The 24,404-nt window shown below is 36.4% G+C and overlaps 1 protein-coding gene and 1 pseudogene across 1 annotated transcript; both read right to left on the bottom strand.

Moving 5' to 3' along the window:
* Window positions 1–6,442: 6,442 nt before the first annotated feature.
* Window positions 6,443–9,514, bottom strand: LOC132601409 (uncharacterized). The gene has a single exon (XM_060314495.1). The coding sequence runs from the start codon at window positions 9,512–9,514 to the stop codon at window positions 6,443–6,445; it is 3,072 nt and encodes a 1,023-aa protein (XP_060170478.1).
* A 16-nt stretch (window positions 9,515–9,530) lies between these two features.
* Window positions 9,531–23,456, bottom strand: LOC132601408 (sodium transporter HKT1-like; annotated as a pseudogene).
* Between the last annotated feature and the right edge of the window lie 948 nt (window positions 23,457–24,404).

Here is a 24,404-nt window from a genome sequence, read left to right as displayed (position 1 = left end):
TATGCGTACGTGTGGAAGGCCTAGCCATGGGTGAAAATGGCTAACTAGGGGCTTGGTACGCCCCTAGCCTTCCCTTCTCCCTTTATTTTATCTTTTGTCATCTTCTTTTATGTGTACAATTCATTGTATTTGTATTTGAAGTTCCTTGTAAAAACTCATATACATATAGTGGAATCCTTATGTGTGAACTAGTCGTCTTAGGATAACAATATGCCTATGCCGTTTAGATTGACTTTAAGTCCCCCAAAACAATTTTCAAGACTCGGATTTAGCATAATGGCTTTTCAAGATTAAATGGATAACCGGTAAAATTACTTTGACATGAGTTAAAATATAGGAAAAAGGAATTTCAAGATCAAACACTACAACTTCTTTAAAAGCAAAACCGAATTAGTTTCAAAGCTAAGGGGTGCATTCTTTGTAAATTGGACTAAGTTTTTCTGGATCAAAGCAATGAATTAAGCTAAAGTGATTTGGGCCAAGCCTAAACCGGAGATGTTTTTATATATAAATGGTCATGTTTTTAAAGCCCAAATACAAAGGGTAAAATCAGTTTTTCATACATCTGTGCAATAATAAAATAGCAAAAGCTTTTATATGAGTTAAGGCACAAGTCCATTCGTAATTATAAAGGTATTAGGAAAGGTGTTCCAAACGTATTAAACGGACTGACCTGAGCCGAACATGAGATTAAGCATGAACAAAATTACACCTACCTACTAATAAACAACTCTTACATCTTTTACAAAGCAACATATTATCCTTATATATAAAGGAAAACTATTTGCATCCGGATATTATAAATCCGAACCTAGGTACCCTATATATAAAGGGGATATATTCAATTCTTTTCAAAACCAAATGATATGCAAATGACAGATTTTAAATACGGGAATAAACACTAAATAAACAGTTCATGGAAATACTCATACATTGGAATTCGAAGGAAAACCATGTAGTACGGATCCTTAATATTGGGGTGCCTAATACCTTCCCCAGGGATCATCAGAACCCTTACCTGGAACTCTTGATTACGAATGATTTTTCACTGTATTTGAATAAACCCTTCACCCTTGGTTTTCCTAATTTCCTAAAAATTAGGTGGCGACTCTTTTAAAACAAAGCCCGAAAGAGCACCAACAAGTTCTTAGTAGCTTTTCCGAGCGCTAACCCCGCCCGCGAAATGCGAACCATTACAATAGCTACTGGTACATAGTGTTTGTACTGATACTATCTTGCTGCACTTTTTATTTGAGTGCAGATTGTGTGCCAGAGACTTCGTCTAGACCTCATATTTAGCTTGAGGCCGGTTCCTGATCAGATCCGAGGGTGAGCTTCTATCCATGCCATGCAGCCTGAAGATCTCTCTTTGTTGATGCCTATTTTCATTCCAGATGTCGTTTACGTGTATAGACAGTTATCTATTCTGTAGACAGTTTATTATTTTAGAGTCCTTGTACGATGACTTTCGGATTTTGGGGTTGTAATAGTTAGGATTTCCGCAGTTTATTTATTTATGGCATAACTAGATAAGATTTATGATTTAATTCGTTTTTTTGACTTATGATTGTTTAAAGGATTAAGTGATTGGTTAAGGGGAACATTCGCCCACTAAGAAAAATAGGGTGGGTGCCACTCATGTCTAATTAGGTCATGACAATTCCGTACGAATTATTGCCTATGAACCTGTAGATGAGATTGACCCAATTATCAGGGAAGCCCATTTTCCTCAAGCTTCATAGAGGTAGGACCATCATATTTTGTCATAGGTTTTGGTCATGTTAAGCCTGAACACTACATCCATTCCTCTGTTAGGCTTCTTAATGTCGTTAATGATCTCTTGGACCAGGAGGATATTTTCAATAATGACTCTTTCTTTTCGAAAGCCACTTTGATTTTTGGAGATGATTCTAGGAAGTGTACCAGCCAACCTTGCATTGATGACTTTAGAAATTACCTTACTAGATACATCGCCGAGGCTCGTGAGTCTCAAATCACTGAATTTTTTAGGATGCTGCACTTTAGGTATCATCATAATGCATGTGTGAGTGAAGAACTTGGGCAAGGAGGCACCTGCAAATACATTAACTACTGCCCTATGGAGATCATTATATTGCATTGATGACTTTGGAAATCCGTATTTTGATTGAGGGATTTTGGGTCTTTTTAAGAGAATGAATTTAAGGTTTTGAAGGTCGATCAGTAGTTGTTTTGGATTGAACTTCGGGATATGAGGCCCTTGAGTAAGGTTACCCAATTTTGTAATACATTTCTAATTTTGACCTCGAGGCTCCAGTTTGACTCTTTGTTGACTTTTTGAACCAATTCTTTTTGTGTCAATATGGGTGCTGTTACATAACTTTTGATTGTGTAGAATTCATTTTTATTAGTTTGGGAGCTTTAAGAGGCGTTAAGGAAGGGTAAAAGTTCTTTTTTGAGTTTGTTGTGGCACTTCGAATCGAGGTAAGTTAAGACTTAACTTTTGATGAGCGATGATTTTATTTAATTAGTGATTAATAAAATTACCTAAGGGTGAGGGGGTAACATATAGTCGAGGTGACAAGTGATTATGGAGGTACCTGGTTCATTTTATGTGTTTATTCTTCTGTGTCTGCTTGTTGAATGATAAATTGAACATGCCTTAAGGATTGAGGTAATGATTGTAGGGTACCTTTTCAGATACTTTATTTACCATCTTGCTAATACTTGAGCTGCATAGAATTAATTCATGCACTGTATACATGCTATTTGACTGCATATGCAATTCATATTTATTCCATGAAATACATACTGGATATTTTGATATTTTTAAGGCAATTATTGCCGGATGGGACCTTGTTACGGACGGACTAGTTGATTGTGGCCTGATGGGACCTTGTACCTAGCGGTGAGACAGTTGTTGTAAAAGGTCTACATTACATACATTACATCATGACTCTTTTCTGTGCTTATTATCTATAAATGTCGATCCAATGCATTTTATATGATGTTGAGTAAAATTCGTGCATACTTTAATTATATATCGATTTAGTAATTTCGATGGTTCCGTTAATTTAGTCTATCTCTGTTGTTGATTCTTTATCAGTTGAAAACTATATGAATGATAAAGTGTAGCCGTAAGTATTTCAAAGAACAACATTCTGCCACTATTTTGTTTGGATCGATTAGTGATACACGTTCTCCGTATTCATGCTACACTTTGTTGCACTCTTTTGTGCCGATTTAGACCTGTGCACCAATAGAGCCCGCAGTCATGTTCGGGTATCCATTGACTTGGAGATTTTTGGGGTGAGCTGATTGGCTGATCCACATCACCAGACTCATTCTATCATTTACTTCATTCCATCATACTTTATTTCAGACAGTGTATTTTTCCATTTCAAACATGTATTATTTTAATATTAATCGCTCTTGTATTCGTATCAGCAAATTTTGGGGTGTATTCATATTAATCCGCACATTATGATTATCGAGATACTTAAGGTTGGGGTATAGGTTCCATCACGACTTAGGGGATTTTAGATTGTGACAAATTGGTATTAAAGCTCTAGGTTCACCGATTTTATGAATATAATAGCAATGCCTAGATAGTCTTGCGGATCGGTATTGAGACATATGTACTTATCTTCGAGAGGCTATGAGATACTTAGGAAAACTCTGTTCTTTCATTCCTTAACGTACGTACTTTGATTGGGTTTGAGTTGTAAATGGCTCTGTTTCGCTCTCTCACATATGGCGAGGACATCAGCATCCGTGGCAGAAGAGTAGGACCTCGCAGCCATTGCTAGGGTTTCTGTGTGTGGTTGAGGCAAGGGCCCGAATTACATCTTTTAGTCCAAAACCGACTTGAACTGCCGTAAAACTCCACAAGTACGCCGGACCCCTTCTAGGGTGGATGACTCACCAACCCATATATTCAGGGAGTTGATATCTGCAGGTTTTGTTGAGGAATACACTGGTGCGGTACACCCCCTGCTAGGGTGGTGCCGCACCAAGCAATTTTTTGCCGGACGTTATTTTTCAACTTCTGTTGCGAGACGTCCATCCAAACACTTGTGAATGATACCAATACAAGAGCAGGATAAAAAGGACACTGCCTAACAGAGGTAACATGTTACAAACAATGCCGCTACACATGAGTATCAGTCAACTGAAGTTGTGTATGCCGCACAGCACAATATTGATGATGTTGGGATGCAATTGTTGAAATTAGGGAGGACGTCAACAACCAGGATGAAGCTGAGGATCACTTGGATGGTCATGAACTAAATCATGATGGACCAGCATAAAATTCTCTGGTGTCATTTACTTTCGTGCTATATATTGTTCTATACTAGCTTGTTATTGTGCAATTATAACCTCTATTAAATATATATTTGGTCGACTAAGTTTTTAACTAGGGCACAATTCCCCCCACCCCCCCCCCCCCCCCCCCCCCCCCCCTCCCCCCTCTCTTGTACTTTCATTATTGAGAGAAGCCGATGATTCAATCATTTTAACTTATATCATGATAAGTACAGTACCTATATTTGATCATACTAAGAAAACGTGGAAGACATAAAATGATACCAATTAACTGGTATCACACAGAAATTCAGAGAAGAAATAGAAGAAGAAGATTGAGAAGAAGGTTGAGAAAGAAAGAGAAGGAGAGAGTTGAGAGAAGATAGAATCAGGAAGGGGAAAATCAGTGCATTAATATGTCAAAAGTTGTCCCTTCTATTACAATTTCCCTATTTATATTTGTAGAATCAATCTAGCTAAAGAAAATGACAGAATTGAAAACATGCATAAAATGAAGTAACTAAATTTTGAAATTGAAAGCTAACTAACTAACTTTCCCGCCAAAATTCATTTTCATCCAATTTGTGTGACTTGATCTAGTTGGCATCTTCATGTGTTTCCCATGTGTATCAATCTGATGTGGCATCAAAATCGTCTGATTGTGTATCAATACCCCCCTGTGGAACAACACCCTTGTCCTCAAGGGTGAATGAGGGAAATCTCACACGAAGTGCAGAAGCAAACTCCCAAGTTGCAAATGAAGCATCCAGACCAGACCACTTGACCAAGCATTGGGCCACTGCTTTATTGCCCCTTTTGACCAATCTTCGATCCAAGATCAGTTCAGGAGTAGGACAAAGGGAACTAGCAAGGTCAACCACTGGTGGATGTATAATGTCATGGGGAATTTCATAGCAAAATTTAAGTTGGGAAATATGAAAGGTGGGGTGGATAAGGACCTCAGGGGGCAGTAGCAACTTATAAGCGACAGCCCCAATCCGTTCAGCAATAGGGTAAGGGCCAAAGTATCTAGAAGAGAGTTTGTTGTAAGGGCATTGAGAGAGGGATGATTGCCTGTATGGTTGCAGTTTAACAAATACCCAATCTCCCACCTGAAACTGTTTATCAGTCTTATGAGCATTAGCCTGATCCCTCATTCTCTGTTGGGCTCTGCTGAGGTGGAATTTAGCTAGATCAAGTTTGAACTCTCGAAACAGATGCATGTCATCAATAAGACCATCAGCAGCATCACCAGGCAAGTAGGGCAAATGAATAGGAGGAGGGTAACCATAGAGCAACTCAAAGGGGGATGTTTGAGTGGCTGAATGTGGATTAGAATTGTACCACCATTCAGCTAAAGAAAGGAACTGAACCCAATCAGTAGGAGAGTCAACACAAAAGCACCTAAGATAGGTCTCTAAGCACCTGTTGAGGACCTCAGTTTGGCCATCTGTTTGAGGATGGTAAGATGTAGAGGTCTGTAAGGTGACCCCTTGAGCAGTGAGAAACTCCCTCCAAAAGGCACTGATGAATATGGGATCCCTGTCACTTGTAATGGTGGTAGGGAAACCATGAAGTTTGAAAATGTTGTCAAGGAAAATAGGCACCAATGATTGTGCAGTGTAAGGATGTGACAAGGCAATAAAATGACCAGCCTTTGTGAGCCTATCAACCACCACCCAAATTACTGATTTGCCTTTGGATTTTGGAAGACCTTCCACAAAGTCCATGCAAATATCAGACCAAGGTAAAGCAGGTACAGGTAGGGTTGTAAAAGACCAGCATAGGCAGAGGTATCATACTTGTTTCTCTGACAAGTGTTGCATTTGTGAATAAAGTCAACAATATCACCTCTAATTCCCTTCCAATAAAAATAAGTGAGTAGCTTTCTAGTAGTTGCATCAATACCAGAGTGGCCCCCAGATGGTGTGGAATGCCATAGAGTAATAACCTTGGTCCGGAGGTCTTTATCATTACTAATAACTAACTTTCCCTTCCTTCTGAGTTGATCATTGAGCCAAGTGAAGTGCTTTTGTGGAGTAGTCTGAAGAGAAGCAATAAGTGCAACTAATTCAGGATCAGTAGTCCATCCCAGTCTAATCTTATCCCATAAATCAGTCTGCACAGATGAAACCAACATAGACATCAACTCAACACCTTACATTCTTGAAAGAGAATCAGCAGCTACATTTTCCTTGCCTTTCTTGTACTGAATTTCAAAATCAAAAGGAAGTAACTTGGCTAACCACCTGATCTGAGAATCAGTGTGGAGTTTTTGCTCCAACAAGTATTTTAAGGCCTTTTGATCAGTTTTAACAATAAAGTGGTGCCCCAGCAAATAGTGAGACCACTTAGTGACAGCAAAAACCAAGGCTAAGAGTTCCTTCTCATAGACAGAAAATGCTGCATGTGAAACAGCCAACCCTTTACTAATGTAGGCAATTGGATGACCAGCTTGCATCAACACCGCACCAATGCCATTCCCACTGGCATCAGTCTCAACTACAAAAGGTAGTGAGTAGTTAGGTAGAGCCAATACTGGTGCAGTTGTGAGAGCAACCTTGAGATCAAGGAAAGCCTGTGCAGCAGCTTCAGACCATGTGAAGTTATCTTTCTTAAGTAGGTCTGTTAAGGGCCTGCTTATGCACCCATAGCCTTGAATAAATTTCCTGTAATATCCAGCTAGTCCAAGGAACCCTCTTAGTTGTTTGAGAGTTTTTGGAACTGGCCACTCTTGTACTGCTACTATCTTCCTAGGATCAGTAGCAACACCTTTAGCAGATATGAAATGGCCCAAGTACTCAACCTTAGGGACCCCAAAAACACACTTAGAATACTTAGCTAGTAGTTGATGTTTCACCATGAGATCAAACACTAACTGTAGATGGATAACATGATCTTGGAGGTTCACACTATAAATGAGAATATCATCAAAGAAGACAAGAACAAATTTCCTTAGATACTGCTGAAAAACATGATTCATCAAACATTGAAAAGTGGAGGGTGCATTAGTAAGGCCAAAGGGCATGACTAAGAACTCATAATGACCCATATGAGTCTTAAATGCAGTTTTCTGAATGTCCTCACCCACCATCCTGATTTGATGGTAGCCTGATCTTAAGTCTACCTTAGAGAAGATTGATGCACTAGATAATTCATCAAGTAAATCATCAATAATTGGTATAGGAAACTTATCTTTAATGGTGCATCTATTCAGTCCCCTATAGTCCACACACAACCTCCAGCTTCCATCCTTTTTGCCCACTAATACCACAGGAGAAGAGAAGGGACTGCTGCTATGCTGAATAACCCCTTGATTTAACATATCTTGCACCAACTTCTCTATGATATCTTTCTTCATAGAAGGGTACCTATAGGGTCTTAGGTTGACAGGTTGAGCTCCTGGTTGAAGGGGAATTCTGTGGTCAAATACTCCCCTCTGAGGAGGAAGAGTGGTTGGTTCTGCAAAGATCTGTTGGTACTGGTGAAGGAGTGCACTCAAAACTACAGGCATCTCAGTGACCTGTGGCAGATGTAAAGAGTCAAGGTGAGGATGTACTTCAGCTTTGACTTCCCTAGGGAGTAGCTGCAGCATAAAGAACTGAACATCAGGTCCTTGTTTCTTGTTCACAGATTTAGGACTAGTCAACTTGCATTCCTCATTGACTCCCTTCAGCACCTGGTGTTTACCCTGATAATCAAATGACATAGTCAGCTTAGTGTAATCTGTAGTGATAGGGCCTAAACCTTTCATCCACAAGGCACCCAAAACCACATCATATTTCCCTACAGGGAATACTATTAGATCAAGGCAGTAGGTGGTGCCATTCATCATCCACTTGAAGTCCTTGACTAAACCAGAAGTTGTTTCTACTGAACTGTTACCCAAGCTGACATTACTTGGAGGTGTGGGAATGACAGTACAACCCAGCTTCTTCACAGCATTAACATCTATGAAATTGTGAGTACTTCCTCCATCTAACAAAATCTGGATAGGCCTCTTCTCATGATAACCAACTACATGGATGGTTTGAGCTCCTTGCAACCCATTTAGTGCACAGAAAGAGATCAGGGGGGTGGTCACTTCTGTATTTGACCATTTATCCCTTCCCCCATCCTCTTCACTTTGCTCTAACACCTCTATACCCTTGTCTGGTTCACCTTCTTCCATTTCTAACACAAATAGTTGCTTTGGCAAATTACACTTGTGGCCAGGTGTGAATTTATCATCACACCAAAAACACAAGCCTTGAGCCCTCTTAGCTTGCATCTCAGCTGGTGATATGGTCCTTCTAGGCTTAAGGTTGCTATGAGTATTAGTAACAGGTAAGGGTAGCCTTGTATTCTGCTGGTAATTGGAAGTAACATTTCTAGGGCTTGAATTATCTCTCTTCACAACATTGCTAGACATACCAGTCAGTTTCTGATTTCTAGCATTAGCATTCATAGTCCCTTCAGCTAATCTAGCTAACCTGTATACCTTAGAAAGAGTTTGAGGCTCATGCATCAAAATAGGTCCAATCAACTCTTCTTTTAGTCCTCCCAGGAAACACGAAATAGCTTGTTCATTAGATAGATTACATTGTGATAGTAACCTGTCAAATGCAAACTGAAATTCTCTTACTGTTCCTGTTTGTCTCAGTTGCTTCAATTCCATCATTGGGTTAGCATAATCATCCCCAAATGTTTCAGTTAGTGCCAGCAGATACTCATCCCAACCAGGTAACACAGTCGTTTCCCTACATTTCAGATAAGACTGATGCCACGCTAGTGCTTCATCTTCCAGATTCATAGCTACCAACCTAATTCTATGATTAACAGGTGTGTCATCCACAGAAAAGTACTGCTCTAGTCTATACAGCCATGTTTTTAAATTCTCTCCATTAAATCGAGGGAACAACAAATTATGACTGCGATTGTTACCATTAGAATAGGGATTAGATCCTAATATACCCGCACCATGCAAGGGATTGGCCTCCTTGGAAGTTGAAGAAGAAACTGGTTCCTTTGACCTCTGATGAAGATGAATTCCATCAATGGAGCTCTTCAATGCATTGACAACTAGGAGTAGCTCAGCTTGTCTGCGATCCATCTCTTCACGCATTTCCTGATGCTTCTGCTCCATAGCTGTTTTAATCTCTAGTTGCTGAGCAGCTAGATCTTCAAACTGCTCTTGTGCAATTGCGAAGGGATTCTCTATAGCAGTCTCAACTACCTTACGGGGACCCATAATCGATGTAGGAACGGTGGCTTTGATACCAATTGATACCAATTAACTGGTATCACACAGAAATTCAGAGAAGAAATAGAAGAAGAAGATTGAGAAGAAGGTTGAGAAAGAAGGAGAAGGAGAGAGTTGAGAGAAGATAGAATCAGGAAGGGGAAAATCAGTGCATTAATATGTCAAAAGTTGTCCCTTCTATTACAATTTCCCTATTTATATTTGTAGAATCAATCTAGCTAAAGAAAATGACAGAATTGAAAACATGCATAAAATGAAGTAACTAAATTTTGAAATTGAAAGCTAACTAACTAACTTTCCCGCCAAAATTCATTTTCATCCAATTTGTGTGACTTGATCTAGTTGGCATCTTCATGTGTTTCCCACGTGTATCAATCTGATGTGGCATCCAAATCGTCTGATTGTGTATCATAAAAGCAATAAAAAGGGTGAGAGAATGGCTAAAATTAGAGGTTGGACTCCAACACTTGCATATTTCTGTATTTAACATTCTTACATATAGTTGGAGTTCTGGGAATGGAAAAAATCACGTTGGGAGCATTGCTCTCAATGCGGATACTAGACACCGGGTGAAAAGAAAAAAAAAAAAAAAAAGACAGATTTTTACATATAGTTAGACTCAGCAGAAAAAGTTACAACAGTTTCCAAGCCTTGCCACCTCTTTTATTGGACTTCTTGAGCTTTTCCATAAACATGACAACAATCAGAATAAACTTTCCTGTGCCACTCCATCTTCCAGCAAATCCATACATTGCATCCTTGCAATGGCCATTTGGTTTTACTTGCCTTGCACAGCTGTAGCCCATTGAGAGCCCAACATTCCCATATGCACTGCAAAATTATGAATATAGTATATGCTTGAGTTAGGATAAAAATGCATTAGTTCCCTCTCATTCGTGTTTTCTGTTCAAGAATATATTCCTATAACTAATTAAGTTAGGAATTACATTCCTTCCGACATTGGAGTACATACAATCAAAATTCAGTGTTCAGTTGTGGCTCAATTTAGCACACTTACTAAACAAAAGTACTTTCTCCATTCCAAGTTATACCGGACACTCTCCTTTTTAGTCGTCCAAGAAGAATGACATCTTTCTATATTTAAAAATTATGTAATTATAGACTTTCTATTTAACCATATTACTGAAATAGTTTATATTCACACAAATTTATCATGCTTGCATTGACTAAAACATTTTTTTTTAAATTCGTGCACAATCAAACACCTTCACATAAATTGGGCCAGAAGGAGTATTATATTTCAAAAATTTCCACCCATATTTCTCCACCATCCTCCCACTAAGAGAGAACATAGAGAGAGTGGGAGAAGGGAAAAAACAAAGGAAGTGAAAGAATCTAAAAATACAATCCAAAATCTTAAACGTGAAGTGGTCAAATACTTTTTATAAGTCCATTTAGGTATCATTTCATGCTTGATATGCGACAATCTATAATTCATACCCTCTTGCACATGAATGAAATTTGAATATTTAATCCAAAATCTTAAGACAGTGAATAAAATGACACAAGACCTGTATAAACACCTTTGATATATGCCCTTTTTTATTCATCATGGAACACTACATACAACTCGATCAACATCAAAACAAATATATAAAATTAACACTTCTAATTGTAACAAAAAGATTTGAAAATCTCAACTAAGTATTTTTAGAAATGAAGGAAAGGAAGTTACAACTCACCTGACAACTTCGAAGACAATGTTGAGAACACTGAAATTGAGAGGATCATTCTTCATTTTGTCTCTTTCTGTGATACAAATAAGGATGGTAAAAATGACCACGTAAGAAAGCTGTGAAAACATTATGATCTCCACTAAGTTGCTCCCTTTTCTTCTGTTTATTCGTTTGGTAATTTTCCAGCTTCCTTGACAACTATCAACTGGCAAAAAACAACCATAGGGTGAAAGATACCTGCAGTGACCAAACACGTCAAAGCTAGTTCAGCAATATGTTCTTTGCGTATAGATATAAGATAATTAAGTGATTAAAAATATAAATATACTTTATTTAACCGTTTAAACTTTTATATGTAATAGTTACACTTTTATTTATTTTATTATAAAAAGGGTAATCTAGCATAGAATGGTAAGAATATACCGATAGCCGGTAGCCCAAGATTATTTGACCGAACACGCGTAACAAGCATAGAGTGAATCACAGTCAATTATTGTATTGATCAATGCCGGTTAAGATAGTGATTGGAATAGACCGTTTGAGAATTATTAACCAGATGCACCTCTATTAACACCGCATCATGGAGATCCGGAACGATCTATCAGAGAAGGCTAGCTCAAAGTGCCCGGACGAAGGATAACTCAGACACCAGCCAGACTCTGAGATTTTAGGAATTTCATTTAATCTTGTTAACTTTCACTATCTTAGCCTTGTAACTGCTGAAACGGGTGGAGTCACGAGAATTAATTAATGTTCAATATCCTATAAAGTCCGCTATTTTCCCTATGGTTGTACCATTTGATTTCCACTTGAATACTCATAACTTAACGATTATACGTACTCTGTAAACATGACGGTTCATGATTGTTCTTCAACAATGTTATTCATCATATGATCCAGAAGAAGCAATAAGAATCTCTCTGTGTTATAGTCAATTATTTACTGTTAATTATTCATATCATTATCCTTATAATTTCATTCTCGCTTTATTTACATTATTAAAGAATTAATACAATTTGGATCAACTGTTTATTGCTTGTGATCTCATTCTAAACAAATTTAACTAATTGCCCTAATAACCAAATTTTAGGCTGAACAGAAAGCTTTAAAAATTTGTGTGTGGAACAATTAGAATATTATTGTTCGCCAAGCATATGAACATGTGCTTGTTTATAAACTATGATAGTTTAATTTGGCATCCATATCTTCACTCCCGATAGTGGGATGAGATTATGAATTTAGCCAGAATAAGAAATATCAAGATATTCAAATAGTAGATGCTTAGACCCAAAGGTGTCTAGCTAAAGTTATAGTAGCACGATTCATACATTGTACGTGTAAGTGAATCATGGACTAGAAGCTGATGCTAATGTGATAAGGAAGGAAAAAGGACAATAAATTAAATTATCATAATAATTTCATTGTTATTCAATTTCATGATTTACTGTTAAGGAGTCCAATCTTATTTATTATGTAATTAGCTTAGAGGTCTTGTATTTTGTTTATTTTTTAAAATTTATTATTCTCCCTTTTCCCATTGATGTAACACTGTTTTCTTATTTGTCCATTCTAAAAAGAATAAGATATTTTATAGCTAAAACCAATTTATAATTAAACTTTATACTCCCTCTGTTTCAATTTATATGAACTCATTTGATTGGGCACGACATTTAAGAAAGAGGAAAGACTTTTGAAACTTGTGGTTCAAAATAAGCATTGAAAATTTATGTGGCTGTAAATCATTCATAAAATGAATTTGTTTCCAAATTAGGAAATATGTCATTTATTTTGGCATGGACTAAAAAGGAAATAGATTCAAACAAATTGAAACAGAGGGAGTATATTTTACCATTAATGAGAATGATTTATATCTATGTAATGTATGTTATGGTTGTAATCACAGAATGTTCTTATCGTTTAGTAATTAAAGTTTAGTTTCCCAAAAATATATTTCTTCTCTTTCTTCTAGTGAAGAAGTTAGTGTTTTCGCCACAATGGCGAGTGTATAATGCTCGACATATTCTTAGGGACATGCAATCTGCTTAACGATAAGAACATTCTGAAAATCATGCACTTTCCTCACTGATGATTTCCTCGAAAAAACAGAGAATATTATTCCCTCCATCTCAAATTTGTGTGGTACTTTTCGCTTTTAAAAGTCCATTTGACTAAACTTTGAAAATAAATTAGATTAGATTAACTTAATATTAAGAATAAAATTTATATATTTGAAAAATACTATAATTTGCAGCTTTTCTCATATCAATTTGGTGAAAATATTATATCTTAAAATGTTAGTTAAAGTTTATACAATTTAAATCTCGAAAAATGAAAAGTATCATATAAATTAAGACAAAGATTGTATTGGAAATCGCACTCTCAAAAATAGAAAGTAAGTCGTTTGGAATAAATTAAAAGTTTGGTAGTGAAATGCATGGAGACAAAATTAGCGCCTGTAGAGTTAAAATTATTACTGTACGTAGTGGTTAAATAATATAATTTCATCGTCCCATAATAAGTGTCACCTTAGCTAAAAATACACATATTAAAAAACTAATATTACAATGCAAAGTCTACCTAATTATCGTTATATAATAAAAATAAATTATTTTTTCCTCTTTGATTAAAGCATACACAAGTAGTGGACCTTTTGATATTGGAAATTCAACAATATCAAGTTTATATGTGACTTTTCCAATCATCATTTAGATGTTACTTTAACTCGTCACTTTTGTCTAAGGGTAGAATTGGAAAACGCTAGTCAATTTATGTCTTGATATTCTAAGATGACACTTATTATGGGATAATTTTTTTTTAACTAAAGTAACGCTTATCGTGGGACGGAGAGAGTATTAATTACAATGATATGTTTGATTATGATCACATAATTATTACTTGTATATCAAATACTGTGAGTTCCACTTGTTCATGAATAATTTCACTTTAAGTGGGGGCCTGATGAACTTTGAGAAAAGGCAAATCAATCGAGTAAAATCGGATTCAGTTCTTATACTTTTGACATTATTACAAATATAGGTTTTTTCTACTAACATTCACTGAGATATTTGTGCTATAAAATATGATTTTTTTTCATCTCATTTCCACCTAAGCAGTTCACTACGAAAACGTATGATGAGAAACAGATTTCCATTGAAACATTGAGAAACTTCATAATTTTTTCGTATGAAGATACTACTCACTATTTAAATTTTTCTCACCGAATGTCAATGAAAAATAGCCACTAAACATTTTTTAGTAGAAAATCAGTGGGAAAGTAGAAATTTTGGTGAACAAAGTGTCCACCGGGAAACAAGATAATTACATAGAAAATGTGAAAGCATAGTCGTACTCAGATAATCACATATAAAGCAAAATTCGGCTAATTAAAAGTTGCAGAGATCTAGTAGCTTAGTTGGTTGACTATTGTGATTCCCTTCTCCATTTCTCCTTCCCCTACCCCTATGTAATTAAAAAAAATTATATATGTAAAAGCTAATCAAAAGTCAAAAAAAAAACCAAAAAGGGGAAAAGAATTAAAATGAAGAATAGACGTAAAACGGTAAAAGTTATTCTCTTTCTTCACATATCTTTTATCACGTGTCTTAGTTTGATTGGACATAAATTTTAAAATATAAAAAATATTTTTAAATATTATGATTTAAAGATTTTATATGAAATTATTTTTTTATTAGTCTGTTAGAAAAGAATGTCACATTTTCGTATAAATGAAAAAAATACAATTTTAAATTTCTTATTTTACCCTTAATGACATGTTTTTATATCAGCAAAATATCCTTACATGAATTTTAATAATCCTTTTAATTTTCTTTCCTACTCATTGTTTGGACATGAGAATTATTCACTTTTTTTTTTCGGAATAATTTTTCACTACTCAAAATCAATGTTTGGTTATAAAATATTCTAATCTAACATGGAGTTGGATTCCAATTTTAGAAAGTGCTCCAAACCTGTTTTGCAACCCTTCTTCCTAAATTCCAAATAAAGTGTTCTATTCTCTCTGCAAAAAGTATAATCAAATATAACTCAATCTTCATCTCCTATTTCATAAATTTTAAATAAAGTGAAAAATATTTTGAATCTATGGCCAAACGCTTTCTAATTTTCTTGTCCAATGAAACTACGCAACATTAATTGAAATGGGTGAAATGACATTTCTATAAGGATGTGGTAAAAGGAGAATGTCGAAATTTAAATCTTGATAAACATTTAAAAGCGAAATTCTTTTAAAATAAATGAAAACTTGTACTAAGAAACACAATTTAAACGGAGGGAGTATTGAACACTTACATCATTAAGTATTGCTGGAGAGAGAGTTGAAAGATCAAAAACAGATTCACCAGCATGCCTTGAATTCACAACTTCAAATAATGATCCAACCAACTTCTCATTAGCACTTAAACCATAAGTGGCTTCAGAGTACCACTCCAATGAACAAAATACTATAAATTGAACAAATATGAATCCCAAAACAGTAATTACAAGAGAAATGGTTTCACAACTTGGAAATAGTTGGGAATATCCTAATCTTTTTGAGTCTTTTAGAATATGGTTAAACTCTTCTCTCTTTGTGATTTTCCAAAGAAACCAAATGGTTTTTTTTTTTCTGAAAAACCTCGTCCATAAATTTAGAAAACAGTTACACCATATTGGAGGGGGACTTAATACCTTACCTCCTTTGAATTTTAGGACAGCCTAAGCATCCATGTTGCCATTTTGATCCGAAGATCTTACAAATAGATCCTATGCTAATGCATTGAAACTTATCGTAAGCTAATGCATCCTACAGGTGAATACCTTAAGGAGGTTCAAAGTACCAACTGGTATTCTTCTTTACTCTTCTTCTGAAGGATGGGAAGTCGAGTTTATTCATCCTTAAGGCACCTCTAACCTCAGTGGGTAGGCGTCCTTCATTCAAAAAATTCACTGGGACCTGAATTTGTGTAGCATGTTTAGCTAGAGCATCCGCCACCTCATTTCCTTCCCTATAGCAATGCTTGATAGAGATGTTTCTATGATTCATCTTTGTCTTTATTTCATCAATGATGTTTTGTATCCTCCATGGAGGTTTAAGAGTACCATTTAACATTTGAACCACTAGCATGGAATCCAATTCTACTTCAAGAGCCTCGAATTGATGATTAACACACCAAGATATTCCAATTAGAGCTGCATAGGCTTCACTGTAATTGTTAGTGTAGAATTGAGAAGGATATGAGAAAGCCATTATCATGTTCCCAATTCTGTTCCTAACAATACCACCTGCACCAGCTTTGTTTTGATTCTTCATATAGCTTCCATCAGTGTTGAGTTTCCAAGTGTTGCCGGTTGGTTTGACCCATCTAATCATCTTGCTTGTAATGACTGCCTTGAAATTTTCTGCCATAAGACAGACTTTGCTCCAGTTCCATGTGTAATCGATGAATTTGAACTTCTTTCCAATGGCCACCTTGATCTGAAACAGTGATTGAAAGCATATATTAGAGGCAGTGATCTTTTTCTTTTCAAATTTTATTGTACATCTTGCTTTCCAAATCTCCCAACATACTATCATTGGTGTGATTAGTAGAAGGAATTTGTGCACTATATTTCTTGGTTGTTGTCTCCACCATTGCCATATGATTGCTTGGACAGTGTTTCCAATCATGTTCATTCCCAAAGTTCTTGTAATAATTTGCCAAGTTTGTTTGGCTAGTTCACTTGCTATAAAAACATGATCTCCTGTTTCGATGCATGCTATCCTGCAACAACAACAACTAGGACCTTTATCAATGTGAAATCTCAATAATGAAGCATCCAAGGGAAGATTTTTCTTTAAAAGTTTCCACATGAAAAAAGAAATCTTGAAAGGAATTTCTTTTATCCAAATGAAATTATAAATAGAGGCAGCCACCTGTTTGTTTCTGAGGAATTCAAAGGCAGTTGAGCAACTAAAATTACCTTCGCTACTCAAATTCCAAATAGCCTCATCCGTTTTGCCTTCATTGCCAATAGGGATATTCCTGATGAGATTCAAGATATCCCTTGGTATAGAAGGCTCCATATTATCCAACTCCCATTGTTGGTTCAATAAAAAATTCTTGACTTTTATATTACCAGGTTTAGGAGTTGGGTTAATCATCTGATAAATGGACCCTTGGAAGGTCCAGTTATCCCACCAAAATAAAATATTACTTGAGTTAATATGCCAGTTGATATTGGTCTCTATTTTATCCCTGATGTGAAGCAAATCCTTCCAGGTAGCAGAGTCTTTAGAAGCTATCACCTTAGAGTTGGGATTACTTCTTTGACAATACTTAGCTTTTAGGAACTGGGCCCACAGCGATGGTTCTGTCCTTAATCTCCACCATCTTTTAGCAGTAAAAGTGTAGCAGATATCCAAAAGGCTCTTGAACCCCAATCCCCCTTCTTTGGTTGGAAAACTCATGTTCTCCCAGGAGGACCAATGAGAGCTATTTTTACCATCTTTTCCCCCCCAGAAAAAATTAGCAAATTTCATTTTAATCTCATAAAGAACTGTAACAGGAGGCATTAGGGAAGCAAATATATGTAAAGCTTGAGATTGTAAAACGTGATTAATAAGCACAGCCTTACCTCCAGGGGATAGAAATCTACCTTGCCAACCTGCAATCTTATTAAGAATTTTTTTTGAAATGTCAGAGAAATAAGAAATTCTCTTTCTACCACAGTATATAGGACAACCTAAATAAGTAAAGGGGAAGGAAGCTTGCTTGTAACCAGTCCACCTTCTAATCCTCCTGTTATAAATTCTGTCGGTCTTACTATGAGCGAGAAAGAAAGTTTTTTCGTTGTTGATTACCTGCCCTGATGCCTGTTGATACAACTTCAGCTGTTTCATAATAAGCTTAATAGAGTATTTATCAGCAGAGGTGAACAATACAAGGTCATCTGCATAGCTTAGATGATTAATCAGTGGCCCTTTTTTATGCATAGAGAAGCTAATGAACCTATTATTATGATGAAGATAATTCAAGGCTCTGGAAAGAGTTTCAGCGGCAATTATAAAAAGAGCAGGAGATAAAGAATCACCTTGTTTTAAACCTCTAGAAGATTTGAAAAAATCATATCTAATACCATTAATGATTACTGAGTACCAATTGTTAGAAATCAGTCTAAAAACCATTTGTATAAAAAAACTCGGCAAATCCCATCTTCTTAAGGACAGAAGTAAGGAAATTCCAAGAAAGTTTATCATAAGCTTTAGACATGTCAAGTTTGATAACAACATTGCAACTGTTGGATTTAGATCTAATACCATGAATAATCTCTTGTGTTAGGAGAATATTCTTGGTTATCTGTCTACCTTTGACAAAGCCAGATTGATTTTCAGAAATGATCTTAGGCAAAATGGTGTTGATTCTCAAAGCAAGGATTTTTGATAAATCTTGTTAGAGAAGTTACTTAAACTGATAGGTCTAAGTTTAGAAAAACAGTCCGGAGAAGTAACCTTAGGAATTAGAGTTAAACAGGAATGAATATAGAACTTAGTAAGATTAGCTCCGTGAAAGAAAGAAAGCACAAAAGATACTACCTCTCTTCTGATGATATCCCAGCAATGTTGAAAAAATGGCCATTAAATCCATCTGGACCTGCACAACTGTTTGGATCCATAGAATCTATAGCTATCTTGATTTCCTCTTATGTTGGGATTTTAGTCAAATGAGAGTTGTCCTCAGCATTGATCAAATTATCTCAGTCTCTTACAAAGTCCAGGTTCACAACCCGTTGATTTTCGGTGAAGATACCACTGAAGTAGTCAATCGCAGCCTGTGAAACGTTAGCACTTCCTTCTACCCACTGACCCTGCTGGTCCTTGATTTTGTAAATCTGGGCTCTTCTTCTTCTAGCCCTTATAGTGCTATGAAAGTATTTTGTGTTGGAGTCTTTATCCTCAGCCCATTTTATTCTTTCTTTCTGCTTGATGATGGAGTCTTCCATTTTCAACCACTTGATGTATTCAGCTTTGGACATATTGAGAAGCATTCTGTCAGTATCAGAGTCTGAGGTCAAGTATGTAGTTTCAGTAGCGAAGACTTCATTCTCCATTTCCTTGACTCTCTGAAACGCATCTCCAATACTGTCTCTAGACCATTTACTAAGTTCTTTGGCCACCATTTTAAGCTTTTGATGAAATCTCCACATAGGATTACCATATACTTCTGTCTCCCAAACTTTTCTAACCAATGGGAGAAAATCTTCTTGGTCAATCCAAAAATTAAGAAACTTAAAGTATTTGATTACCTGTTGGTTATCGTTAGTGCAGTTGACCAATAATAGGTTATGGTCTGAGCTAGTCTTTGAGAGGTGCTCCACAGTGATATTTGTGAATCTAGTAGCCCATTTCTCATTGTGAAAAAGCCTGTCTAGTCTCATATGGATTCTTTTAGTACCTCCTCTGCCATTACACCAAGTGTGAATATTACCAACAAAACCAGCATCAGTTATACCACAATCATCCATACAATTTATAAAATCTAGACAAGTACTTAATCTAAAAGGGGCACCCTTTTTTTTCTCTTCAGCTTCCATTATAGAGTTGAAATCCCCACCAATGACCCATGGACCATCGATGATAGAATTTAAGTCTCTTAATTTCTGCCACAGATGTTTCCTCCTGTTAGCTCTTGATCTAGCATATACAATAGTTATCCAAGACATATATGTACTTCCCTGCCAGTTAACCTGCAAAGTAACCTGTTGTCTAGTCTTGGACATCACTGAACAAACAATGTTAGAATTCCAGAAAATCCAGACTTTACTATGTGAATTGGAGATGACATGGTCAAATCCTAACCTTCTCCTAAACTTATCAACTTTATTGCTTTTAAAAAAAGGTTCTTGCAAAGCAATAAAATCAATATTATAAAGTTTTACTACCTTGGTTAGTCTTTCAAGAGCACCTTTGGAGGTTATCCCCATAATATTCCATATTATGAACTTAATCATAAAGAAATCTTATGTGGTGGAACAACCTCTCCAGATTGTTCAAAATTTTCTAGGAGGATAGTATTTTCTCCCTTATTTGTGTTATTACCTTTTTTGTTTTTGTTACCTCTTGGAGACAAACCTTGTTGTTGTATGATTTGTTCCCTTTCGTGTGTGATAGGATCTTTAGTGTCCTTAGGGCTTGGAGCAAATATTTCCGTCAAACTGTCCAGAATCTGTGCCTCTTCTTCTTTAGTAACATCTAAAAAACAGTCTGGCACTTCTTCATCAGATGATATTCCTTCTATTTGATCCTCACTAGTGTCATAACAATGCTCCTAATCAGAGTCATATTCTATATCTGGGCCATGTCTGTTTTGTTTTCTAGGGGGAATATACTCAAGACTTCCCAAATCTATCACCAAAGTACTACCTTTTTGTTGCAAACACTCGGTGTCTGCAGTGATAGGGGACATATGTCCCTTATGAACTCCCTCAGAGCTGCTGCCTTGGCTGTCAGGATCCTCATTTTCACTTATCCCTCGATTAACCTTCATGCTGTTCTGAGCTACCTCTTTTGCCATGGTGTTTTCAGGTATCTCTTTGCTCCTAGATTGCTCTGGTTTATCAAGATTATCCTTGATAGGGGCCTGTTTTGATTTCTGTTTCATCCATAGCATGTTCTTGAGGAATCTAGCTGCAGGTATGTTTTTTTTTTTTTTTCTTTTTGTTTCTTTTTCTGTCCTTTAGGTCCAACACCGTTGATATTTTGCTCTCTATTTTCGACTGTAACATGCTGCTGCTGCACATATTCGGCTGTATCATGCTGCTGCTGCTGCACATTTTCAGCTATAGCATGCTGCTGTTGCTACTGCACATGCTGCTGTTGCTGCTGCACATGCTGCTGTTGCTGCTGCACTTTTGCGGTTGTATCATGTTGCTGCTGCTGCACATTTTCAGCTGTAGCATGCTGCTGGTGCTACTGCACATGCTGCTGTTGCTGCTGCACTTTTGTGGTTGTATTATGCTGCTGCTGCTACATATTTTCAGCTGTAGCATGCTGCTGCACATGCTGTTGTTGCTGCTGCACATGCTGCTATTGCTGCTGTTGCTGTTGCATATTTGGAACTGCTGCTTGAAATTTCTGTCTTCCTCGATCGACCATCTGTGTGTTAGTTTGTTTCTCAACCTGTCGATCATGCATATGTTGTTTAGTAACAGTGGTTTTCTTGTAATTTCGTCGACCTTCTTCCACGTCCTTGTTGGAACTGTTTGCATTGGATTCCTTAGCATTTCCAGGACCATTTTGTTCTTCCTTGTTGGTATTGTTGGTTTTGTTCTGGGCTAAATTGTACCCAATTTCTCTAGTACCTTGTTTATTAGTTTGTTGATTTGTTAGCTTAAAAACAGCCTTCTTATTTTTCCTCCTGGTGACCTCTATGAAACCACCATCATCTTGATTTTTTGTAACCACTCCTTCTCCCTTTAGTTGTTGTGCTTCTCCCTGTTCCCCTTCTTTTTACTTGCTCGGCCCTTCCTTTGTAACAACCTGTTTTCCTTCCTATTGATTAACATTCTTTCTAGCTGCCACTTTACAATTAATTTGATCATGTCCTTGTAATCTACATATTCTGCAAAATGACGGGACTCCTTCGTATTCCAATATTTGGTAATAACCTTTCAAACTAGCCCCTTTCTTTTCTATACTAACAAAAATAGCATTTGGGAGATTTTTTTCCAGATCCACCTCTATCCTTACTTTGGCTAAGTTTGGCCTATTTCTTAGATCAGTAGCAAGATCTTCTTTTAAAGGAGTTCCTACTTGCTGAAGAATTTGGCTAAGATAATTCCATTGGAACAAATGATACTTCAATTCCGGTAATAAGACCCAAATTGGGGCTAAAGAGGTTTCCTCGTTTGGGTCGAAATCCGGAGACCACTTGAACATTCTCATCAAAGCATTATCAGTAGAAATAAATCTCCTAAAGTAGACATCATTTAGGTCGGCTTTATTATCAAAATCTAGAAAAATATGGCGATAATTATACACGCCTATACGCACCTTACCTTTTAGAGGAATCTGCTCTTTGAATTTAGTTCTAATCAAGTCGATTTGGGGTCTGCCATACGTGTATTTGCCCACGTGAGTCCATTTACACTGTTCATTCATTACCCCATAGTAATTATTATCATCGAAAATCGCCGCCGGAGTGCCGTTATGGACTGTTTGCCTGACCACCACTGGATCGTTATTAATAGGGATGACAGGAGGGGGGGGGGGGGTGTTCTTCAATTGCTCCCTTATAATCGATCTTCTTTGTTTTTGGCACCATAGAGGTGGTCGCCTTTGTGGTAGGGTCTTTAGGTTGATCTATACGCTCTTGGAGGTTTTACCGTTGTGGTTTGTACGGAGAACTTTTTACTTTTACTTGAAACCAAATGGTTAAGTGCAAGAAAGGAGGATACAATGTGTTGCCAAGTAGGATTTGAGGGATTAGAATGAGAAGAAAACCTGAATTTTTCTTGAAAATAATGATGTTTTGATTAGTAGGGGAAAATCCACAATTTGCAAAAGTTGAAACAGTGATGAAAAGGGAAAAAATACGAAAATTAAGCCCCTTTTCATTGAGGATATGTGGTGCACTTGGACTAAAACTTATGTACATAGAAACTAAGGAATAACCAAGAAAAACAACAACTTGAATATAACCAAGAACCACATAACTCAAGAATCTTATACACTTCAACTTGAAAGTAGGTCCTAATTTAACATCAAAATTTTCATGATCTCTTAGGTGGTGATCAATAGTTACCATCCCAAGCTCAAGTTGATGAATAGAGTAATTTGAAGAGTCAAAGTTAACTTTGTTTTGTACTAAAATACTTTCTTTATTGTCAATATCATTGAAGTACTTTATGAGTTGGAGTCCAAGAAAAGAAATAAACATTTCACCACCAAGAAACATCAATATGGTAATGAAAACAAGTTGGATATCTGAAAAAACTTCCATTTCAACAGTGGCCATGCTAGAAACTGTTATAGAAGAAACAAAAGTGAAAAATAAATCCAGGTTTTTAGGCCTAAATGATGGTAGAGTTCTAAATGATGAAACGTTCAAAGCCAAGAAACCTAATAAGGAAAGGATGATGAAATAGGTTAATTTAAAACAAAATTGCGTTACCCTAAAACTGAGAGTTCGGAGGAAGGAAAAGAGGAAATCTACACGTGAAGAAGAGGAGAAATGCTCACTAATTTTCATCTCATCCATTAATCTTAATGGCTAATTAGTAGTGAAATAGCTTGACCAAATAATTGAGTTTCAAGGGTTTAGTTCCACCTATATGGATGATACTATTTTCTTATATATATTTTTGAACTGCCTCCATTGATCATCGATGCGCAGAAAATTACAACTTGAGCTTGACATCCCAAACATGTTACATGATCATCGAGAAGAGACTACATGAGAAGGTTAGCTTCTATAGTTAACACCCAAAATTGCCAAAGATAGCCTACAGTAACCATCATGTATATGGCTAGTGGGGATCTATCCATAAAGGAGGATCATATACAAAAAGAGATGATTTTACAGGTTTGGTCCTAAAGCTGGGGAGATTCCATTGTCATATAGGTCATGTGAGGCAAAATTCTTTAACACTACAAAGTGATGAATTGAAATGACAAAGTCAGAAAATAATATCCTTGGCATATTGGAGAAACTTTCCTATACTAATGGAAGAAGATGCTATATACCCTTTGAACAATGTCTTAATTAGAAGAATTTATAATTAATGGGTGCCATAATCTTTTTTAAATAACGGGTTTTAAGGAAATCAGGTGAAATCTTGATCATCTACATGAAAATAGAAGGAAATGGAAAGTGTAAAGTGAAACTTAGATCATCAAATACAAAGATCTTTACCCCATTAATCTATCTTTCGCGTGCCAATAAAAAGATCAATTTTCGGCCTTTCAGTGTATTATGTCACACAGGATACTACCAGATTGCATCTGATCCATAGCTTATTAATTAATTATTCATATATTATCCTGATCCAAAATTCTTCTAAACCGCGATGACACCTATACTCCAATTCGGTAGGCGAATCAATTTCAGTTTTATCCATTTTTCTTTCATTAGCAACAATATTAAGTAAAGGGATTACAAGAAAAAAATGAATACAACCAAATAAATTCAAGAGCGACTAAGATGAAA

The sequence above is a fragment of the Lycium barbarum genome, chromosome 7 (assembly GCF_019175385.1).
Source record: "Lycium barbarum isolate Lr01 chromosome 7, ASM1917538v2, whole genome shotgun sequence".
Lineage (NCBI taxonomy): Eukaryota > Viridiplantae > Streptophyta > Magnoliopsida > Solanales > Solanaceae > Lycium > Lycium barbarum.
This window is presented reverse-complemented; position numbering and strand designations above follow the sequence as displayed.

Excerpts from the sequence above, each read along its gene's own strand:
- LOC132601409 (XM_060314495.1), bottom strand. The coding sequence starts at position 9,514 with ATGGGTCCCCGTAAGGTAGTTGAGACTGCTATAGAGAATCCCTTCGCA.